Source organism: Astatotilapia calliptera, chromosome 8 (genome assembly GCF_964374335.1).
Source record: "Astatotilapia calliptera chromosome 8, fAstCal68.1, whole genome shotgun sequence".
NCBI classification, from domain to species: Eukaryota; Metazoa; Chordata; class Actinopteri; order Cichliformes; family Cichlidae; genus Astatotilapia; species Astatotilapia calliptera.
In genome coordinates, this window is record NC_137429.1 from 8,332,974 (window position 1) to 8,358,017 (window position 25,044).

General features: G+C 40.6%; 1 protein-coding gene across 2 annotated transcripts in view; it reads right to left on the bottom strand.

The window, feature by feature from the left end:
- Positions 1-19,685, bottom strand: part of LOC113028189 (glutamate receptor ionotropic, NMDA 2C-like) — a 60,914-nt gene extending 41,229 nt beyond the window's left edge. Inside the window, exons 1-4 of one of the 2 annotated variants that reach the window (XM_026178255.2) lie at positions 18,888-19,685; positions 18,348-18,472; positions 7,194-7,566; positions 5,521-5,619 (exon numbers count right to left, since the gene is read on the bottom strand). In XM_026178255.2, coding sequence (XP_026034040.1) covers positions 5,521-5,619; positions 7,194-7,550 — 456 coding nt within the window. In that variant the 5' untranslated portion in view covers positions 7,551-7,566; positions 18,348-18,472; positions 18,888-19,685. Of the gene's footprint in view, positions 1-5,520; positions 5,620-7,193; positions 7,567-18,347 lie in introns of both variants that reach the window. The other variant, XM_026178254.2, reaches the window with a different exon arrangement.
- Positions 19,686-25,044: the final 5,359 nt, after the last annotated feature.

Sequence of the window (25,044 nt, forward strand, 5' to 3'; positions counted from 1 at the left end):
ATTATTATTATTATTATTATTATTATTATTATTATTATTATTATTATTATTATTTAAACCAACTGTTAACTGTATATTTCTGTACATTTAAGTATTATTATTCATATTGCCGCATTCATTGACCTTGTTTATAGGTAATTTCATTGTTTAATCACATTAAAATGTTCCTAATTTAATGTTTAAAAGCACCCGGAAAAGGCAAAATCCCATGTAAAATTAGGGCAACGAACTATATTGTCATTACTGAAAATAACCGTATTTTTATGAGAAAGTTATTTTCTGTTATTTTCTGGTATTATTTTGGCACCCCAGCTGCCAGAATATTACTGTTTTTTTTAGGATTTTTTTTTTTTACGGTGTATCATGGCACGCTGGTTACAATCTTCCACTGGGGATTTTGCTATGGTTATGTCTAGTATTTCTAGTGAATGCAGTGATGACAGACGAGAACACTTGCAGGTGATTAAAAAATGTACAGTTGTGATTTTAGAATTTTGGTATTAAAACGTATCAAGTATAAAAATGGCTGATTCTGGTGACATACCTACTGCAAATTGGGAAGGAAATTGGGGAGTTGTAAGTAAATACTCCCCTGGTGCCTGCATGTGGCTGCAGGGTGGTGGAGGGATTGAAATAGCAGGTAGTGATGTGGAGCAGGAGAGAGAGGGATGGGACATTTTGCAGCTTTAATTCACCACCAAAGTGGGAGAGTCAGGCATGTTATGTGTCTATGACATAATGCAGCTCGAGCGGCCTGACCTAGCTAGCAGGCTTCGCTTGATTATAGACAACAGTGTGGACAGGCATTGAGCCCTGACCTCAACCCTATCCAGCACTTCTGTGATGTACTAGAACATCAGCTGAGAGCCAGACGCCAACATTGAGCTCCGATGAGGGGCACAGCATGCCACCAGCAAAGCATTCAGCTGCTTGCAGCTTCTTCATTTGCAGTGAATGACGTTCAGAGCCACCATAGAGCCCCACCTGAATCCTAATGGGAATATGTGTGAAAGAATATAGACGCTAGTACAGCGTTAACAATATAACCACTCAGCTTGGCCTTAGGCATTGTTGCTGAACTGAAGATGGTCTCTGCCATTTGTAGAGTAATGTTTTACATCTTTTTCTGTAGGACACCAGTAACTGAGTGATTTGGAGAATGAAAATTTTCTGAAATCTTTTTTTAGTTAACATTAAAGTTGCATTTGAGCTAAATGTTAAGGTTTGACAGAACTTATGAAATTTTGATGCAAAGAAATTTGGACATGTACTCTAAGTTACTAGATCTAGTCATGTAAATTATAGTGCTATATATACATTGTTGTGTGTGTCTACTATTGTATTTTCTGTATCTGTAGTGCAGTCCCCAGCACATAAGTATCCTTTGTACTGGAACTATTACAGTTCTATCAAAAAGATCCAAAAAGTAGAGCTATACTGTGGATGCTGTGCCCAAGAACAACATTCAAAAGTTGAATTTGTGCTCAAATATAATTTAATGGTATTAATATGTTACTGGTATAAGAATCTTTTCCAGTGTCTCTTTGTTATCTTTTCTCAGAATCATTACATTTATAACACCAGCAGCAAAAGCGAAGGATAGGGTGCCCCCTCCAAATGATTGATTATACTATATGTGCACTCTGAAGATTCCAAATTACCTGATATGCTGCTTTTTTGTCATTTTCTGTTAAGCCAAAAAAAATCCCTTACATTTATTTTATTTAGTTAGTTATTTAGTTATGTATTTATTTATAACACAAATGATGACGAACTCTGGTTGGAGGACTCCCCTGTGAATTTTTGCCTTGGCCCCCAACAGACTCTACTGGCGTCAGTAACACTGACGCCAATTGGAGCAAACCTCTGCCCCAGGCTTCAAAATGTTATCTAAATCCTCAAAACAGTTAATCTCCTGATCTGCTAATTAATTAACCTATACAATTAATAGTTCTTTTATGAAGCCGATTCATTGTTTGCAGTGGAATAATAAATACAGAATGCTTTTAATCCCTTTGCAACAACGACATCATCCCGTGTCGTTGTTGCAAAGGGGGCATTTCAGAAACATGGACAAACTTTCCTGCTGGAAATTTGAAGAGTATAGCTGGAGAAACCAGATTACTGTTGCATATACATTTGCAGCTAACATACAACTATTGTGTAGTGGCAGTGTTAGGTGTAACACATACTGTAATCACATTACATTTTTAGCAACATAGTAACGTTACTGAACTAAATTTAGTAATTACATATCAGTTAATCAGTTATCAGCACGCTGGGCAGATAGAAAGAGAAAAAAGTCAGACATTTGCAGCTATTGAGGATTGGAGATACTGACATTACTTTTATTTCTATTGCCCAAAAGGATCAGAGCGTGATTCTAAAGTGCAAACTGCATGCAGAACAGAAACAACTGCATTATACTGCTAACACATTGGCTCTTTATAGCCATCTGCACAGACAGGATGCTAATGCAAAGCTAGCTGAGAGCTCAAAGTCATTGTAAAGCTGAGTGCATGCCGACCCCGACCCAGCAGCCAGACCCTGAACTTCTCTTTGAGCTAGTTTTCATCTTTGCTTTGTTGCCCTTTTGTTCATACGCTTTACACTGTAAAAGATAGTTTAACAAATTGCGTTCTCTGGTAAGTAATTAAATGACATACTCCGTTACTTTTAAGAAAAGATTGATGTGTAATGCATTACTTGACAACCCCAACCCTATGTTTTGGGGTACTCATAACCATACTTTGATAAAACACCCTTAACAAAACCCGTGTTTAACACTTGGATTGTCTGATATTTTGGTGTTGTCTGCATACTTTTGGCCAAGTGACGTTTCTGAAAACATAAAACCCATCAACTCTGAAGATGCATCTTTTCCTCAGACTGAATACAGTTATTATCGCAATCACTGCCATCATAATTAGAATATTCATATATCAGATGTTAGAATTTTATTCCAACTGAATTAAAGTTTTGTTATTAAAGTTTCTTGTTGTTCCCCCTGCAGCCTCGTCGGCACCGTGCTCCTGCCCCCATCCTCATCTCCTCTCTGTCGCCTCCTGCTCCACTGCTCCCACGACTCGACATCTGGAAGTAGCACCCTCTAATGATCGCCCAGCACACTGCAGTGACTGACAACCAGCCAGCCAAGAACACACAAACAGAAAACACGCTCAATCTCTGATTTCTAACTCCTCCGAGAGACACGTCACTACATTTTTTTCCCTCCTTCCCTCGCAGGCCCCATTGAACAGCCTTTATGCTGTTTTTCAGCGCTTCCTTAACCTTTAATTTCCTCTTCTTCGCTTTTGCTTGATGTATGTGCCGTCTGACAAAAGACACACTTCCTCTCCAGCCTTCAATCTTTTCATCTTTGTCTCATTCCCTCCTTCCTTGTTGTTCACCATAGAAAGATCACTGAGACAGGAGCCATAAATAGGCGGCTCGGGCGGCTGCTGCTTCTTTTTAAACCCACTATCAAAGATATTCATCATCATCAGGCCTATTGATAATCAAGCACTATTGAGCTCTTTTATCCCTTAACAGAATCATGCACTCACGGGCATGTCTTTCTCCATCCAACCCACCTGTCCCATTGTGCCAGACACCTCTGACAAGCTTTTTTTTTTCTTCTTCCGGACAACAAAGGAGCATATAGAGAGACTGAAGAGGAGTATGAGGGTAAGGGTAAAATAATGCCTTCGACATGCAGGCCACAGGAAAATGCTTTTCTCTTTGTGTTCTACAGAGAACCACCACTCAACACTTTGGACTTCTCAGGGGCAACGTCACACCTGCTTGTTTGTGTTTGCTCGCTGTCAAGTTGACAGGTTTTGTGATTGGCTCTGCAAATTACCAACCAGAGACCAGTGATCGATGATGAAATTTGACAAAAATATTCTGGAGGCAGCAGAAGAACTGTGTGAGATGTGTGTTAAAAGCAGATCTGAGGTAAATGGCTTGGAGAAGTTTTCAGAGGGACAGAAAAAATTGAGGGAAAAGATGAGTGAATGGTTTGGATTTGGGGATAAATGGTAAGCGCTACAGGGTGCTTCAGCCTCCTGAAGGCTCTAATTAACAGTTTAATGCTGTCCTAGAGCTCCAAGTGAGCAAAAAGGAGCACAGGCCTCTGGCTTACTTCAAGCCACAGTCTTAATAGACTCTGCCAGCATGCAAAAAAAAAAGAAGTAGATTCAAGGAGCGAAGGTGATGGAGGAAAAGAAGAAAGCAGTGAAGGTGTAGAGAGACCAAAGCAAAATATGAAATGCATGGGGGAAAGAGACAGGGTTAGAAGTGAACTAACCAACAGGGGGGGGAGGAAGAGAGAGAATTATGGAAACAAGGAGGACTATTTCACTCACAAAAGAGACTCAGCTATGAGACAGTAAAACACTGCCTTTGGGCACCTGTCAGCCAAGCTTCATCGAGGCATCTTTCTCTTCTGTCTGTCTCTTATTCACTCACTCTGCCATCAAAATACAGCAAATCAATCACTCTCCTGCAGTTACAACTCCTCCTGTTTAATGCCTATCTATGACGTGACATCAACAGGAAGATGATAAAAACAATTACTGTGGTTTACAAAATGTTGCTGGGGGTGGAATTTATAGCCACAGGGCTATACAAGTTTCGATTGGTTGATAGGTGTAGGAATGAACCCATTTGACTGTGTGTATGTGTGTGTGTGTGTGTGTGTGTACTTCTCATATGTGACAGTATTCATTTGCATGTGTTTGAGAGTTGTTTCTATAAATACAAGGTGTTGGAGATAGCAGTTAAGCAATTAAAGGAAGGAAGGGGAGATGAGCCGAAAGCTTAGAGTGTGAAAGGAAGTAGAGACGGAGCCACATTCCCACCACAAAGTGGAGAAAAAGTAAAGATTAAGAATCCATCTGGTGTCATCAATCTCTTCTTTACAATCTAACTACACAGCTCGCTGCTCTCCATTTCTATTCATCAATGAGATACATGCTAAATCATAGCGGGAAAAACCTGCTGGTCTTCGACTGTGTAGACATGATTGATTGAAGCACAGATCACCCGTAGCACTTGTCTCCCCTTACGAAGTTTCCTTTCCCACAACTCAAGACTTTTCCCAGCCACGGATTAGACGAGATGATGAGGGTCGAAGGCTCTAGTCATCGCTGATAATTCACCCATCTGTATTGCTCATATCCAAATATTTGCATGCAGCGAGTTGCTTGCCAAAGTAGGTTTCACCGCTCTGACCTACTTAAGTTGTTTTAAGCTGAGTGATGCTGGTGCAAAAGAGTTCTGACTAAGACAGGAGGCTGTGAAGAGCGAGTGCTGCTGCTGACAGGATTTATATTGCAGGTTGTTGTTCATCTTATGCCAAGAAGTTGTTTTTCCCTCATTATACATATGTGACTAGTATTATTTTGATACCTCTGACTGAAATGCATTCACGAGTGTGGTGCGAAGGTCCAATTTAGGCTCGATCCTGGTGGTGGGACAGTGTTGAGAAGATTGAAAGTCTCATTGTTTTCACAGTACCTTATACGGTATGACGACTGCAGACCCACCACTGATGCCCACAATTGGCAGAGCTGTCTGTGTGGAGAGGAAGTCCAAGATCTGTGCTACTTCTGCCACCTGAAAGATTAAAACAAACAGATTTCATATTTGAATAAAAGAAGATGAAAGTGTTGCACCAGAATAACTCATATTCATTAATATAGTTTTACCAATTAGTAGTGGTCGAAAGACCAGGATGTAAAATTCATATTCAATCCAGAAACTGATCGATTGCCAGTTTAATGGCAAACTAAGCACCTTTTTTTTGTTTAAATCAAAACAGCACTTGAAAAGCACCAATTTTGTCAGGCAAACCTTAACCGGCATTAATAAAATAATACATAATAAAAATAAAATAAAATAAAATAAATAAAAAAAAAATAAAATAAATATAAAACATAATAACAAGTCTTTCAGATGTTTTAAAAAGGTAATGGTTTCAAAACTTGTAGAGCTCCAGTTTTGTTTTCATGTAATTATTATTATACTACACTCAGAATTTGTATTAAAATTACTAATAGGGGAGGTCACAAAATCTGCCAACTCAACCATGTGGAGCTTTCCGCTGTGGTGACTTCTTGTAGATAGGGTGACTAGCCGAAACTTGGGGGGCAAATGGGCAACATGGTGGCAAGAAGGTCCTGGGTTCAAATCCCCCAGGAGCCTCTTTATGTGATTGCATAGTTCTCCCTGCGCCTGCATGGGTTCTCTGGCTTGTGTGGTAAAACAGTTGGTGATTCTAAATTAACTATTGTTGTTCATTTTAATGTCACAGGCTCCAACCCTATCACAAACTTGACTTGGATGGATGGGTGGATGAATGGATGTTTGCAAAAGAAGAAGAATTTGACTGTGAAGTGCAAAGTTGCTCAGCGATCCAGGCATCTATGAAGGGAAAATTGTTGCATTAAAATAGCAGCAACAAAATCCAAAAAATAGCATGTAGCGGCCAAAACCTACATGTACCACGTCTACCCATGCGTGCTTCCATAGTAGATTCTCTATTGCCACAGTTTTCTTTGAGGTGTCTGGTTTTTACTGGCTGTTGTTGGAGTTATGGCAATAGTTTAATGGTAAATCAGAGACCTTGCTCTTTATTAGTAAAAGAATATGTGCTAACAATTAAATGCAAGCTTCAATTCTATGGTATTAACATTAAAAGGCATATCAAATAATAAACCTGTTTCAAGCGTTTTACTTCTAATGCACTCATAAAACATTTCACTTTTTTCAGCAAAATTCTTTTTAGGAGATTTCAGTGATAAAACAAATCTTTGGATGATGTTTTTGGTAACTCTATGCTAGCTATACTTTTTCCTACGACTTCATTTAAGCTGAGAACAATGCCTTTTTTAGGTTAATAAATCCTCTAAAATACTGCTTTGATTTAATGCAACATCTCTTCCCTTTACGATCTGAAACCCTACCGACACCATAATTTAATTTCTGCAAAGACAGCAAGTAAAAGTAAGCATTTAGTACACGCTTGGCATCTCAATTTGTTCCTCTTTGTGATTTAGGACAGGACAGATGCTTTTTTACATAAAGTCTTGCCTCGTGCAGCTTTAGGAAATGGATCTGGGTGACTGAACACCATGACTCTGGAGAGGATGTCGGATCAGAAAACACAAAAATGCATAAATTATTCTTACCTGAGCGCCGGTACCCGAGCCCACATCATCCTCAAACACCACACCGTGCAGCTTTTCCGTTGCCATGGTATCGCAGAGACGTGTCAGCAGGTCACGAGGGTTGGTGTCATTGACCAGCACCGTTACAGGGCTGACCACTACGGGAAGGTCGACAAAATTCTCTCCACTGAGACGACCTCTAACCTCATTCTGGTAGCTAGAGCCGCTGAACACCACCGCGACATTGATGGACGGGTGCAGGAGGAGCGGCCGAGCCTGCAGAGGAAGCGGGGAGGAGATAAGGAGGAGAAGGAAGAGGAGAAGGAGGAAGAGAGGGGGCCAGGGGGAAGGAGGAGGATGTCCCCTGGGAAGGGCCATGCTGGCAGGCTACTGCCTGGAAAGGAGGGTGGGAGAAGAAGAGAAAAGGAAAGGGAAGAGAGCAGCAGTCAAATATACAAGCTGCTTTACTTTTGTGATGCTTTTGACATAATGCCTCATGATCCCTCAGTACATATCCATCCCTTACTTCCCTCTCCTGGTCTGTCTCCCTCTCTGACCCCTTTGTATGACAGTATTAGCCCTGCATTTAGACTTGTGTCGTCAGGAAAACTGTGTCTGTGTGTGTCAGAGTGTGCGTGCATGTAATCCTCCAAAATCCAATCCCCAGTGTCATGACTGTAATCACCTCCCCATCTCTATACATTTCTGATTTGGTGCACACACACACACACACACACACACACACACACACACACACACACACACACACACACACACACACTGCAAGCAGGATTCCAAAACTGTCACACATGTCCTCAACTCTCATTACTGGGATTACATTACGTTGCACCACATTACTTCAGCCAACCTCTCTCCATGTGGTGTGATGTCATCAGACTAACCCCAGAAATGCAAGATGCAAATAAAGCCATAGAACTGAAATTACATCAAACTCTTCATTTATGCATATTGTCATTACAAGGAAGAGTAATAAAAGCAATACATATAATATAATCCAAAAGTGTTGAAATACACTCATTCATCATTCTGTTAGGTACATCTGTTCAACTGCTCAGTCACATGCCAGCAACTCAGTGCATTTAGGTATGAAGACATGCTCAAGGTGGCCTGTTGACGTTCCCATTCTAAACCATGATTTAAAATGGGGAAGAAATGTCATTTAAATTACCCTGAACAATGCATGGTTGTTGGTGACAGACTGGCTGGTTTTTATCATTGTAGAAAGTGCAGATTTTGTTTATTGTCCCACACAATCATCTCGAGGGCTGACAGAGAATGGTACAAAAAAGAGAAAATATCCAGTGAGCAGCGGTTCTCTTGCTGAAAAAACCTTGCCTATGTCAGAGTCAGACTGCTTTGAGCTGATAAGATGACAAATGTTAATCAAATAACCACTTGTTACAACCAAGGTATGCAGAAGAGCATCTCTGAATGCACAACATATCGAACCTTGATGCATCTCTCCTGTCAGCTAAGAACAGGAAAATTAGGCTATAGTTCACACAAGCTCAACAAAAATTGGACAATAGAAGATTGAAGAAACATTGCTAGGTATGATTAGTCTCAATTTCTGCCAGGACATTAAGTGGTACAGCAGAGTGAGAACTTAGAAACAAAAAAACATGATTCATCCTGCTTTGTGTGAACAGTTCAAGCTAAAAGGCTGTTGGTTTAACACCAGCATTTTTCAATTTTCTCAACTTCAATTTTCTCGATACAGGATGGGCTCCTTAGTAACAACTGAACATTGTTTAAACACCACAGCCTACCTAAGGATTGTTGTCCATTTCTTTATGAACATAGCGTACTCATCTTCTGATGACTGGTTACAGCAGAAAAACAAGCCAGTCTCAAATTTCATATCGTCTTCTTGAACAGTCCCAAAGAGCACCTTTGGGATGTGATGGAACAGCAGTGACTGCACCGCTACGCACCCCTGCAACATCATCATCAAATTTGCAGATGACACCACTCTGATGGGGCTCATCACCAACGATGATGACACCGCCTACAGGGATGAGGTCCAGCGACTGTCAGAATGGTGTAACTACAATCACCTCACCCTAAACACCAAGAAAACCAAGGAAGTGGTCATGGACTTCCGCAAAACAAGAACTGATCCCCCTCCCCTATCCATAAAAGGTGACTATATGGAGAGGGTGTCCTCCTTTAAGTTCCTCGGCACCCACATATCCAAGGACCTGTCCTGGTCCACAAACACATCAGCCCTAGTAAAGAAAACCCAGCAGCGCCTCCATTTCTTGAGGGTTCTGAGATGGAACAGGCTGCAGACTGAACTCCTAGTGTCCTTCTACTGTGCCACTATCGAGAGTGTGCTGGTGCACGCCATCCCTGTGTGGTACGCTGGTTGCACAACAGCTGACAAGAAGAGACTACAGAGGGTCATCAGAACTGCAGAGAAGGTAATCGGCTGTCCACTCCCCTCTCTGGACTTAATTGCCAGCTCAAGATGTCTCTCCAGAGCCAGGGCAATTTTAAAGGACCACCTCCATCCTAACCTCCACCTCTTCAACATCCTGCCCTCTGGAAAAAGGCTCAGATCCATCAGGTGCAAAACCAACAGACTAAAGAACAGCTTCTTCCCGAGGGCTGTCAGAACTCTTAATGCAAACTAAGAGTGTGTAAAGACTTCCCCAACACATCCACCCTGACACTGCTGTTGATCATCTATGTGCAATACCTTCGTTGTATATTGGTTTCTCTTCTTCTTACTTTAGCACCTTTGTGGTCCAGCTACCCAATTTCGCTGTGCAAGAAACTGCACAATGACAATAAAAAGCTCTAAGTCTCTCTAAGTCTAACAGGAGAGTCACATTATGGATGCACAAATCAATTCAGTTCAACTAAGTTTTATTTATATAGCACCAAATCACAACAATAGTCGCATCAATGATCTATAAATTGTAAGGTATAGACCATATAATAATAGAGAGAAAACTCCAACAATGCCCTTTGAGCGAACTCTTGGCAACAGTGGGAAGGAAAAACTCCCTTTTAACAGGAAGAAACCTCTGGCGCTTCCAGGCTCAGGGACCAACTGTGCAGAGCAATCACAAAGAATTAAGGATGTTTGGAAGGCAAAGTGGCGTGTAACTTTTTTGAAAAGTAAAAATTATATTTCTTTGTACTTGGTCTTCTAAAATGGTCGTCGCTTTAATTAAAACCTAATGTTTGGCATGCATTCACAGTACAACTCAACTTTGCATTTGCTGTTTGAAGATCATTTCCTATTTAATCAATAACCTTGAGCCTTTGATTAAACCAGGTGGGCTTTCATATAGCAAATAAGGATCTCCACACAAACACTCACACAGTACTTAATAGGTAGGACAGAATAGATAGCGTGTTGGTTTCATCTGCGGCCATCAGAGACACCCTGATAATTAACAGCACCTCTCAGCTTTGATTCAAAGCAACACTGGGTTAAATGTGTCCCATCTCTCCAACACACTTCATGCTCCTGGCATATCAATCATTCATCTTAATAAGTTTGTAGGCTCCTGGGTTTTACGTGCCCATAGCAATAAATATGCAGTTTGACCCCTTGAAAGGCAATTTATCCTTATTAGATTTATTCCAGAAATAAACCATTGTGTTTAAAATGGGACTGATGGACAATGAGACTTTTTTTCTTCAAGTTTTGCTTTATATTTGTCAGTTTTCTTTTATTCTATTGATTGTAATGGTCAGCAGTCCCACACTGGCCATTTTACTGACATTTTCTAAGCTTCAAAAGCTCTGCGATGCGGCATGTTTTTAATTTGTGCAGCACATATTAGAAAATTATTATCGAATGTCATCTGCATATTGTGACATTTTGTCAGTTCATTTTAGCTAGGTCAACAATTTAACAAATCCAACCTCTCCAGTTTTCTGGAGATGCCCAGAAAGCTACAGGAGGTGAAATATGAGCCGGTATCAGACCTTAAACAACACACCCTCAAGTCTTTCAGCCAATCATGTTAATCATGTTATGGCCCGCAAAGAAAAGTGTTTACTGCCTGGGCGCAGCAGCCTTTAATCTCTTGGCCAGAGAGTTGAGGTCCCTGGCACCATTAAAAACTAATTTGAAATTCTTTCATTTTTAAAATAAAATGTGAATATTTATAATTAGAGCATATTTGTTTTCTCTATCATAAAAAACCCCTACACTATTTGAATCAACTCAGTGCGGCTCGCCACGGTTTGGGGGGTTTCCATTACCTGGCACCAGGTACTCTCTTAGTACCTGTTCGCCAGGTGTTCCAAGCAATCAGAGCAGGTACTAAAATGTGACGTCATCAGGCTGCATGCCACCGATTGGTTGGACAGTAGCCTCACTCGATGAGTCATGAGAGCTTCTCCTTCACGAAAATTAAACCGCAATTTTTTTAGGCCCGACAACAAGCGAAATAGCCACAAAAAACAACGCGGTGTTCATCTGAGTCTAACGAAAAGCCACAGAGCGAGCAGCAGGGATATTCTTGCCTCGTTCACCTTTTTTGTAGTGTTCGTGTCGGGGGGGGTGCATTGCTTTCACAACAGCCACGCAGGTTAGGTATCAGTGGATTGTAATGAAAAAGTAATCGATCAGTGGCGAGTCAATCCGATTAGGCAGTAGTAGAAAAGGGGCTTTTGTTTCCAGTGAATAATTATATGTTAATGTAAATTGTTGTGTTATTTGGATACTAAAAATTAGCACTTTAGTCCCCCAAGCAGCATACTTAAACTGAAAGCCATAGACAAAGAACAGCTGATTATATTTCAAATATGTGAAATAAAAGGCAAATAAAGAAACACATACTGACCTTCGTTAATATCTGAAGCAGAAAACGTAGGCAATATTCCTAATTATCACACATAATGTTCATTTTACAATTTGGATGTTACACAGTAAGATTAATATTGTACTGAGAGAAAATGTTATATCTTCAAGGGTAAGAGCTGTTTTTTGCGAAACATTATTAAAGCCTGTGGATCAAAAGACGTTCATATTCTGGAACATATTTGTCATTTAAAAGAAATTACACCGCATCTCCAATAGCTAGAGGATTAAAAGGGAAAATTAGAAGTAAAATTGTGCAGCTGGATAGTGTATTGGTAAGACTACACACCTTCGGAGCGGGAGTCACAAGTTTGATTCCCACCCGGTATCTAGTAAGGGTCCTGGCTAGACCCCCCCGTGCAAAGCAAAAAAAAAAAAAAACAAGCCCTGCAGCCTGTCCGCAGCTCGGACACAAGAATTTCACTACGTGTTGTACTCTGTATAATGACAAATAAAGGTTGCTTGTTGTGAAAATTAACTCTTAGTTGTGCCATAACTCAATGCTTTATGCATGAATGTGAAATTAACTTGCAAATCTGTCATAAACTTTCATAATTTACTTTTTCATTTCCTTCTACCAGAGTGAATAATAAACTGTTTACACAATGCTTGCTGAATTTTGCTTGAAATTATATTAATTCAAGCTCACACACACAAAGTCAGTAACGGGTTTAATGTAAATATACCTCCAAATGTTAAATGTGGTGGAGGGGAAACCAGAGGATATCTGCAAAAGATGGAAATAGCCTGTGTGGATCATATGACTAGAGAGCAGGTCAAGTGTTCATTTACCAGTGTAATCTCTGGAAAAAGAGATTAGCAGTGTGTTTGTGTGCGAGTGTCTGTGTGTACGTGTGGGTAGGAAGTTGAGGGAGTGGGTGTCTCTGCTCTAGATTGGCAGCAAGAGTATGATTATGACACACAAAGGATGTGAACATAAGAGAAGGCCACAATGTGTCTAAACTTAACACACAACAACTGACTTGTGGTCTTTTTAAATGAATTATAAAAATCACATGGCTTGTTTTAGAGAAGATGCAGTCAATGAAAGATAAATGTGAAGATGTGAAGATGTCAGACAGCAGATTGTCAGTAAGTGTGTACACACATTTTCCCCAAATCCTTGGATGTTTTGCCCTTTTTTTAAGGTTTATATTCACATGCACAGTTTGAGCGAATGAGCATGGTAGTGCATGCACAGGTTTTTTTTATTATTATGGAAATTTCCAGATGGAGTGCAGCTCTTCATGTGTGATAAACTCTCTCACTGGGACTTAGGTAGGCATGCTTCAGCATCAACACGACAACGTGAATCCAAATTCCTCTTGCCATCACTGTTAATAAAAAAAACAATCAAACAGCTGCGAAATACAAGAACAATGAGAAGTATAAAAAGAATGGTTTCTGGTTAATTTGACTAGTAAACAAACAAACAAAAACAAACAACATACCTAATAGACAGTGTCTCATATAAAATAATCATTGGTTTTTTTTGTGGGGGGTTTTTGTTTGTTTTTTACGGTTGTTGTTTTTCGTAATATCTTTGCCTAATAAGTACAGAATATTTCAAGCCTGCCGCCCTCTGAGAACTGATCAAATTAATCATAGCTAAAGTAGGAAGCTACTTTTTGTACTGAACTTTTCACCTCTCTGCTGATGCTACAATAGTGGAACAATCAAAACTCTCATGTGGCCTTTTAGCCGATTAATTGCTGCACAATCTGTCATCACAAATTAAAATGTTATTTTTCTATGTAATTTCTCTATAACAATGGGGAAAACACTGACACACATCTGAGTTCTCATAAGCCTATAAGTGGGCTTGTTTCACAGTCTGCAGTAATGTTTGTTTTTAACATTATCAATCAAATACTGGACTACATGTTAAGCTGATGTGTAAGTCAGTTCTCTCTCTCAGCTGGGATATGACAGCCTCCCTCTATTCTCGAGGGGAATAAGCAGATTGGAACTAGTTGATGGGATGAGGATCATCATCATCAGAAAATTATCAGCATGCCTTGTTTGTAGGGTTCTCATAATACAAGAAATCCAAGCTCAATACTGATACCCAGGAAATTATTCAATGCTTAATACGATTTTTGATATCACAGGGGCAAAAAAAAAATATTTTTTTAAATTGACATTACCAGTGGGTAGCACTGATAGCATTTTTGCCTAGCTCATTTGTTTTTGGCCACAGCCATCAGGCACTGCTTAATGATAACTTGACAGCTAATGTGGTTATTGGATAAAGATACTTTCAGCTGTTCACTTACTTCTACAGGACCTTCCATAGCAATTTGTATCTGTATGTTTGATTTGGCAAAGATTTTATACCAGATGTTCTTACTGATGCAAACATCCCAGTTATCTGGGCTTGGGACCAACACCATAACTAGGAGAACACTGGCTTGTGGTTAACACTTATGATAACTGATACTTCAGTGTTGTTGGAACACAGCATTACTGACCTCCCCTAAATTCCTCCTAAAGTGTTGTTTCATGTTGTGAAAACTACTTAATCTGCTAATGAGGGAAGAGGCTGTGTGCTTCCCTGTGTGCAGGTGGAGGAGGTAAAAACAGCATTATTGGTATCATTACTGAGAAAAAAGGAATATCTAATCCAATAGTCATTTTTGGTATTATTGATTAGTATGTGAGAATTATAAAAATAATTTTTTAAAAGCCTTAGTTTCAAAGGTGTTGTTGAAAAAAAGAATTCCACGGCACTAATTAGGGAGCCTGAATTAGTGGGTAAAATTAATGTAGTAAAAACGAACATCCTCTCATCAACATACAGCATGCACAGTGCTCTGACAGCTGCAGGAAACGTTAGGAATCTCTAGAGCCCATTTATACAGAGCTAGGGTCCAAGAAATCCCAAAATGAGCCTTTATTCTGCAGAGTAATTTCATTTCCTGATACTGATATTCTGACAGTGGAAATTCCCAGTGAATACCTGATTCAAAGAATTTTAGATGCAATACTGATTGCTCTAATTGCAACACCACCGACAAGTGAACTTAATAAACGTGATACTTTTGTTACATGAAATACTAGAAAACCTTGGGTCCTGACATTGATGTGGGTGCCACCTATGTGTTGCTGTAGACCAAGCATATCTGCCATGGTAGTATCTCTGCAACCTCAGCACTGGCCTCATTAAGTGGGACAATGCCCCCGCCCAATCACACAAGTGCTCTGGAATACAACAGAGACCCAAGGCTTTGACCCAGCTTCTGAACTCCCCAGATCCCAATCCGATCAAAAAAGCTCGATCCACAGAGACGCTGTCCTGCAACCCACAGGACAGGACATCCCACTGGATGTTCTGTCAACAACCTGGTGCCAGACACCACGGCACACTCCCAGAGTTCCCATGGCCATGCCCCAAATGGTCGATCAAAGGACAATCTAGAAAATATTTGGGGCGTGATGTTATGGCTGTTCAGTGGTGTATAGAGTGGCTATGCCCACTCTCAGAAAGACATTATGTACTGTCGTGGATTTTACATGTTTGCATCACATACAGTTTATTTGGATAAGCCATGTTTTCTCACTTGAAACAAGGAACCCTGTATTTCCGATTCTAGATTAGGCAGATAGGAATTAGCCAGTGTAAAATAGGTAAAATGATCCTTGCAGCATGACACACATCATATCCCCAATCCCCCTAAATCAGAAAGCATATCAAGCCCATGATGGCTGCCAATTTGAAACTCTGCAGCTTTGAAACTGTATAAGAGGTATGGCATTGTTAAAACTTAGAGAATATTTTGATGCTTACAAAAGTTTTGAGAAAAAAATGGCATAATTACAACCATATTAGAAGTCTACAATTCAAGTAATATTGGGCAATATCTACATTACATCAAGAGTTAGTGGAAAAGAAAAGGAATGCAGCACTTCATGTTGAATAGAAATGGGAAAAAGAAATGGGCATGAATATTTCTGAATAGTTGCACATATGGCAAAAACAACAATCTACTACATCATCAGGTAGTTGGAGAAAACAGTGTTGGGAAAACACATCAGTAACACAACCATGCTGGAGCGGTAAATGTAAATTTTTAGGTTATTATCAACATTCTGGTTTACGATATCCTATGGTCACATATGGTGTTGTGGTTAGGTAAGATAGCAAAATACTGTGCCAAGAGAAGACACATATTTGTTTAAAATGTTATCAGCCTGTAAATGGCTGAAAGTAGCGAGTGAAATATATGTTATGGAGTAATTGACTCATAAGGTACCACTTCATGAGGAACTGTGTTGAGAGAAACGGAAGAAATGGACCATGTTCACATGATAATGACAAGGTGAAGGCTGAAATACTGATGTCACAGAAACAGACTGCAGAGACAAAGTAAATCAGACTGTTCGTGGGGTGATGTGGTGATTTTCATTGGTTTGTTTTGTTACTCTCCGTTCTTTTGTGTATATCTGAAAGAGAAATGAAGTGTTAACAAAAACATGGCTGCCAAGTGGAAAGACTTGAGGGACTCAGTCATGTGCAGATTATTGAGAATCCACTCAATGAAGCACTTCCATTACCATTTCCTAAAGTAACAGCTATGTATATGACCAATAACTGTCCACTGGGCACAGCCACTCTGTCAACATCCTTTCCCTTATCCCTTTATTCCTCCGTCTGAATGACTTAAAGAAGCTAAGTTGATATGTGAGCTCTCTCATCCTCATGTTCGCATACAGTTACTACAGCCAATCAGCCTTCCACATACAAACCAAGCTCACAATATGAATAAATTAGTGTGTCATGCTTAACCTCTGAGCTTATTATAAAACACATCACATGTCTGCCACTTAAAATTATCATAATAAGGATTTTAACAGCTAGCTTCACAGCCTCATTTCTCAGTAGGTTCCCGATTTCGCACATAAAGATTTGACAGCTTTAAAAGGAAATCGTTGCAAGCCAGATGTATCGGCAGACGTGACTGACGCTGACATGGTAAGAGCGCGTCTAAATCTGCTTAGCCCTCAGCTGCTCAAATGTATAGCAATCAAAACCTCAGAGACACCCAATTTGCATGCCACACCTTCTTAAAAGAGACACTGTCACTCTCACAAAACCATACATGAAATTGTATATATTAATATGTACATAAAAAGATTTGTCAAAAATCACAAGAAATATTACATTAGTGTGGAACTTTTAGGGTCCTTATGTGGCCTAAACCCCCAAAAAGGAACCACAGCGGTAACTGTTCGCAACACAAACTTTGTAATGTAGTGTTTTACTCAACCTTTTTCAGAAGAATTATAGTATTTCAGAAATACTTAATTTTATTATTACTTCTGTTTGTACTTGTTTAAAATGTCTCTTGCCACACTGTGGTCCTCAGATTGGTCAAAGACCCCTGAGTACCACTGCTTGAGTAAAAATCATGATAATACATTATTAACATACATTTTATTTACTTTCCAGGAGCTTGTGATCCATTAAATTTGTCTGTAGAACTCTTCCAAATTCAGAGATGCCATGCTGAGAACAGGTGTATATATAGCTCAAAAACCATATGCCAGCATTGTATTTATAGACCCAGTGAATCAATATTAATAGAACAGGAAAAAAAAACATTTTATTGTCCGATTAAACATCTTGTGGCCGTCAGATTAAATTTGTGAGCTTTCGGAGGGCCTCAAACCCCTGTTTGGGGAACCACTAGCCTGTGGATTAAGTAGTTTTAAACAAACTGTGCTAGATTGTGCTGCTCCACGATAAACTGAATGCAAACTGGAGCAGAAAGCCTCTGTCACTAATGTAGAAGAATGAGTCTCTACCTACGGCTTATGACAGAAATCAATGAGCATTACCAAATAAGTGACACAGCAGCAAAACTCTGCAAGTGAAACATTCATAATCCATAAGTAAATGAGTCATTTTGAGGAAGCTTGCATACAGGTGGGGAGGAATTGCACACACACGCACACACACACACAAGTACACACATACAAATACACAGAAACACATGCACACGCACATGCACATCTACAAAGCTGCTAACCGCCAAACCCCAGAGTGAAAAATGCTAATATGTCCTCTTACAGTATTTCTTCTTATAGTAACAACTGGCTGCTCTGTTTCTGTCAGCAGCAAACAGGAGCTTTCTCTCAAGGAAACTCTTCACTTATCATAGTATTCCTGCATCCATGCAGTGTGTCTATACTCTCACTTGCTGAAAGCTTTTCTCCAATCTTGTATCTATCTGTTGCCCCACATACATCCCTGCCACTTCTATTTTTCTGTCAGAGGATCAGATTAAGAGACATGAGTGTCAGCGAGTATGTGTGACTTGCAGACTTACCTGTGCTTTCTGCTCTGGGTGAACTCCTGCTGCTCCATCTTTTCCCAGATGTTTTCCTCCAAGTGTCTTTTTCTGTTGCTTTCCTTTTCACCTGCTTTGCACCTGCCTCTCTCTCCTCGCAGCACCTGTAGGAGTATGCATTTAGACCAAGTCCCCGCGTGAGTGCAAGCCCGAGCAGGTTATCAGTGCTTCTGTGTCTGTGAGTGTATTTGGCAGCTTTGGATGTCTGCACACTCCCCTCGAGGACTTCACAACGTGACAGTAAGTGTATGTGATATCCCCAATTTTCCAAAAATCTCTCTTTGAAACTGTTCGACTTCTCCTCTCACTTCTCTCCTTCTCCTGTTCTGCATGTGTCACAGTCAACGCATTCGCGAGTGGTCATGAAGGTGAAGACAGGACATCAAAGTGGGACAGGAAAGGAAAGTGAAGGAGAAGGAGGGTGAAAGAAGACGAGAGGTGTGGGAGCCCCTGGATGAGCAGCAAGCCTGTGTGTGTGTGTGTGTTTGTGCGAGTGTGTGCATATGTGCATAAACCCACTGTGTTTAGCTCTCTGTCTATATCCCTCAGGCTTCCCGCTGTTCAGATGAGAAGAAAAGCAAAAGAGGAGGGGGGAGAGTGATAAAATGCCTCTTCAGTGAAAGGGGCACAGACGCCGGTAACACTTCAGCAGAAGAGACGGTGACGCTTCCCCGCCGTCTTTTCCTTCCTCCCCCCCTCCGCCTCCTCGTTCTGTTTTTCCCTCTCCCTGCTCAGGAGTGAGAAACATGACAGATCCACGGGAAGTTAGTAAATCTCACAGACTTATAAGGTAGGGTCCTGTGCACGCATCTGCATCTTTGAAGCAAAAGTTTTTCCCTCCTCCGGTCCAGTTATCAATTCCCTCAGAGATGGTACTCCACAGTAAGGGATCCCCCTCCCCAGTGATGATGACTCTCCTCAGGTCCTGTGCAATCAGAAAAGGTGAGGAAAGAAGGATAAGATTTGTGTTGGCTTGCCTCCCCCCCTCGCCCCCTTTGCCATATGGATGAGAGGTGATCCAGATGTTGGCTGATGGGAGCGTCTGGAACACGGAGAGAACAGCGGGGCAGATGGCAGGTCTGTGGGGTCGGGCCGGCTGTGCACTAGCAGGTCCTCATCCTGTTGCACTGATTTTTTTTTTCCCACCAGAGTTTCTCTCTCTCTCTTTCTCTCTCTCAGCGTTGTGCTGCCGCTCATCTGCCTTTGCTGCCACACCAGTAATCCTGCTTTCCATTTCCTCTATAACTCCATCTTTTCTGTATCTCTCTCTCTATCTCTTCTCACTCCATCACAGGAGGGGCTGCCTGTGAGTCCTGATAATAATGGTGTGAGGATTTAGCCTGCCTCCCTTCCTCTCCTCCCTCTCGCTCACTTCAGACCAACCCCTCCTCCTCTCCCAGCCCACTTTTGCTCCCGTTTTCTCGGTATTATTCACCTTCATCCTGTCACATATCCTGTCGTCTTTTCCCTAATCACCTCAGTGTATAGCTCAGTCACTTCACTCCCTCCTTTGCCTTCCCCCCCTGTTTTCCCTTCCACCATCAACAGGTCCAAAATGAATCCCATCACAGTTTTGTTTTCCTGGTCAGGAGCCCAGAGCCTGTGCCTGTTGTTTATCAGTGGGAATACAGTTTTAAAATGTCAATAAGCCAACAGACCACCATACAAGCCCGCAGCTTTTAAGCAAGCATATAAAGTGTTGAAGCAAATACTCCAGTAAAGGGACTGTACACCTATTTTAGATTTGTTCAGTTTAATTACCAGCCGTACTGCTCAGGTGGTGAAAATAATTGAAAGAGGGTTTTTTTTAACTGTCTGGAGTCCTGCAAATTTAAATGAATGCAAATATTCCAAGTAGCAGAGAAAGCAAATCTTTGCTTTGTAATATAGTCTGTGTCTGTGTATAATCAACTCATGAACCAGCTGTACAGGCATTAGCTCGAAACATATGGACACACTGTAGGTGGCTGAAGTGTTTTTGATATCAGAACCCACCAGGGAATCCAGCTTTGTCTTCCAGTATCTCGCTTTTTGTGTTCCCATCTCATTATGTTCATGAAGTAAATTCACGGAACTGCAGAGTAAGGATTTGTTTTCTAGTTTTCTTAGCTTTCAAACCCGCCTTAATGAACGATGCTATCGGTTTGGGGCTTTTCCTTTCATAACTATCCCAAATGTGTGGAGCAGCTCCTCGTTATCAATATTAACTGAATAAAAGAAGTGGCCAAGAAAAACATTTGGATATCATTTTTCTACTTGTTCCCAGATAAATGTTTTTATATAACTTTAAATATATATCTATGAATTCAACTACATAAATATGTTTGCTTAGTATTGCAAACGCATTGCATATACAGACACGCTGCTGTTGGAAAATGTGCAAACCATTAAAAGGCTCCAAAATCTGACAAGTGCACACCTGAGTAAAAATTGTTTTGCTACTATTGCTCAGTTTGAGTTGGCTGTCAAAGCTGCCTTTCTGTCAGATTTTCCCTCAGTTTACTTTCCTGTCCCACTTTTATGTTCCGTCTTCACCTTTATAACCACTGTCAGGTGAAATTACAGGCAAGGTGTCATTCGGCGTCCGTGCAGTGACGGACCTGCTGCAGCAATGTTGAACATTTAGAGATGGATGGAAGATTGCTGATTTTTGTTTTTCATTGTCACATGTTTTTTTATTTTCACTCTGACTTGCTTGTTAGGTTTAGAAAGGTTGGATTTTGGATTAAAATATGTCCCCTGCACCTGTAGTTTACCCAGTGGGCTTAAATGTTGTGTTAGGAAGTTCTTTATTATCACATATATGTGATGTGTTGAGAGTGCATCATGCACAGATGCCAAAGGACACCTTCTGTTAGTAATTTAGAGATGCCAAAAAAAGGCTATATTTGATACCTTGGGAATAATAACGCACGGGCTGGATATCGCTTCAACTAATTACTGGCATGCATTTTTAGTTTCTCCCCAAAACTCTTAGCATTCACTTGTGTCTGTAATACTCTCAGTAGTTTATGCATTTGTTGCTCTGTTTTTTACCACCACATCTTGAAACTTCAATTAATAGATGGATGTCTGATCATTTTTGATCCACATCAAACACAAAAGCCAGTAAAAATAAAAGAGGCGCACCAAATGGGACAATGGACCTGGAAGTGCTACACCCATACAAATATGGTTTTCAGGATTATTTGCTGTGCGTCTCATTCACAGACTAAAGAGCATGCTACAAAGGCAATCATCTGCCTGCAATTAGACTGAAAAGCAGGAGAGAAAAGAGAAAAAAAATCAATCCATCATAATTCTCAGACCTTTCGTTCTGCTAGAGGAAAACATTTTAAGTTGTGTTGAATGGAATCATGTTGACACGCATAAGTGTGTATCGCTGTGCCAAGAGGAGAAAGTAGTGAATAATGCTGAGGGCCGGAGAGATAGAGGGAAAACAGTCTGATTGCCTCTTACGTCTCTTCCCTTCTTCATGGCTTACTTTTGACATTACTTCAGCAGAGAAAGGAGAAACAATTTCACTGTGCCCCCCTCCCTTCTCTCACTCACGCTGTGGGACAGGCGTTTCATAGTTTTACAGAGTGCCGTCTTCTGCAGGTTACCATCACTTCTAATAAAAGCCGTTTTCTTCTTTTTCCTCACTCGGCAGCTTGGTCAGGTGACAAGCCTTTCGACTCTGCTCTATAAATACAGACAAGTGTTAAAATAGAGTGCTTCAGATGTAAGACGGGTGACAGAGGTGTTTATATCTGTGCGGGATGTGTGTAGAGGATACAGCAATACCTCTGGTAAATGGAAAGAGACAATAGCTGACAGATGTTTTAAAGGATAGTCTGTCTGTGAGCAGCTGGACAGTGTGTAAACCAGCCAGTTGGGAACATATGTTCTCTGGACAGCAGCTTGATCAGGCCCTCAGATTAACTCAGATTGATTCAGTGAGTAACAAAATTGTGTTTACTGAAAGAGAAAAGCTTGCTGGCTGACAAGCAAATAATTAATTCTACTATTTTGTGTGTTGCCACGGAGGATTTATGTTATATGCAGTTTGTTCTAATACAGTACTCATTCTCAGGGATTGTCAACAGACCGATTATATAGACTCTTTAGTAACAGATTAATTCATTGCGGTAACTGCTCTGTTATTTCCCAAGCGTTCGTCACAGTGGATGGATTCACATTTTTGATTTGGCACATTTTTTTATGCTGGATGCCCTTCCTGATGCAAACCTCCCACTTATCCGGGATTGGGAATGGCATGAATACACTAGTTTGCTCATCAAATGAACATAGATCATTTAAAGCTCTATATCTGTCAGAAGATTGTGTTTTGTGTACTCGGAAAGGGCCTTTAACCAAGTCCCCTTGGGGTGTCCTGTGGGGCGTTCTGTGGGAGAATGGGGGTACTTGGCCCATTGTTTGAAGCTGTTCTCTCCCTGTATGGTGACAGCTTAGTTCGCATCACCAGCAGTAACTCAAACTTGGTCCCGGTAGGAGTTGGACTCTGCCGGGGATACCCTTTGTCACAGATTCTCCTCATAATTTTTATGGACACAGTTTCTACATGTAGCCAAGAGACAGAGGGTCTCCGCTATGGTGGCGTGAGGATCACCTCTGCTTTTTGGCTTTACCAGAAGGCGACTTCCCCCTATCACTCCTGTGGTTTCCAGTCGAGTATGAAGTGATAGCAATCAAAATTAGCCTCTCCAAGTCTCTCAGCCAGAAAAAGGTGGAGTGCCCACTTTGGAGTGGGGATGAGCTTTTACCCCAAGTGGAGGAGTTTAGGTATCTTGTGGTCATGAGTGAGCGGAGTTGAAATTGGAGACTGACAGATGGATTGGTGTGGTATCAACAGTGATGAGGATGTTGAGTGAAGCGTCAACCTCTGAGCAGTGGGTACTGACAGAAGGAGAAAAAAATGTGGCTATAAGTGGTGAAAATAAGCTGCCATCTTTAGGTACTGTTATTATTTTTATTATTATTGATCTCATGAGCCAAATAAAGACGGTTTACATATTTTTTCATCATAATTAATAAAACTATTTCAATCTGATTTAAACCTTGCAAGAACTTTATTGTCAGGTAGGTTGTTTTTTTTGTTGTTTTTACAACAGTGGTTTGTCACAAATTTACCAATGGGATTGATATAGGGTGACATGGTGATGCAGTTAACACCGTGACGTCAGACTGTTGTTTTCAAATCCAGGCTGGGGCCTTTCTTTGTCAAATCTGCACATTCTCGCCTTATCTGAATAGGTTCTCTGTGGTTTTTACCCCCATACTGCAAAAACATGGTTGTTAGGTTAGTTGGTGATTCCAAATTGGCCATAGGTGTGAATGTGCATCAGACTGGCAACCTGCCCAGGATGTACCCCATCTCTTTCCCTATGATAACTAGAAGAGTCCCCCCTGCAAGCCTGACTTGGATAAGCAGAAGAAAATAGATGGAGGGGTTGGCATATCAGAAGGCCATATGCAATATAATTTGTTATATAATTTTAAAGGCTCATTGAACAGTTTCACTGTCTGTTGGTTTTCAGCAAGTTCCAGGAGAATCCATACCATTATGAAAATGTCTTTACCCGTAGTTGTCATCATGTTGAAAGAAAACTAGAAAACAATGAAGCACCTTGGACAGCGCTCTGAAAAAAAGACCTGAAAAAAGGCAACAATCCCAAGGTCTCTGCAGATTTGGTGAATCAGCGTCTTCACTGAAAATTCTCTTTTTGTGCTGGAGGCCAAACAGTTTTGGGGGTTAGTTGTGCAACTTGTTTTTCAATGACGCTCTATAAAAAGCAGAACAGATATTTAGTTATAGAGCCAAGCCTGTGAGTCACTTGATGCACTCAACTCAAGCTGTGGAGCTACTCTCATAAATGACACACTCTACTATCTGCAGCACATATCCACTGTACATGTGGACTATCCACCCAGACCATCATGTACACCTTCTCATGATAAGTGGATCCTGAAACACCATCAAAATGCTGAAAGTATTGCACTGGCTTAAGAAACAGCCGAGCAGATAATAGTGAAGCATTCTCTGCCAGTAGAGCTGACCATCTACTAATCAAAAGGTCTGTGTTTTGGACGCCCATGTTTAAGTGTCCTTCGGCAAGACAGTGAACCCCAGGTTATCCCTGATTCTTCTATGCGAGTGTGTGCATCATAGTTATAAAGCACTCAAAGGCATCGTATAAAGAACTGCGTGGCTTGGTGAACATGAATTCTGGTTAAAAGTACATTGGGTGCTCAGTTAGAATAAAAAGGAATTATATAATTTCCAGTCCATTCACCACTTAACTCTAAAAGCTAATAAGTGTACTTCCAAAAAATGTGTTTCCCTGCGAAAATAAAAAAGCAACTTTGTGAATAAAGCATCAATAATGTGTTCTTTAGTTTTTTCTTATATGGAATAAATAAAACACTATAAAACACTAGCATCTGACTAATGCATGCTGATTGGCTGGTTAAGGATTTAAAACGAGGAAGGACTTTTTTCAGTGGCACCCATTTATATACAATAACTAAATTAATATAAGCGTAGTTAAATCAAAACAGAAACATCTATGTGTAGGAAAACAGATCATTGCCATCAGGAGCTCAAAGTTGTATGCTGTTGTTGTGACGACCCTCATACTTGCAAAGAGGTATTCTACTATTCTACTACAAACAA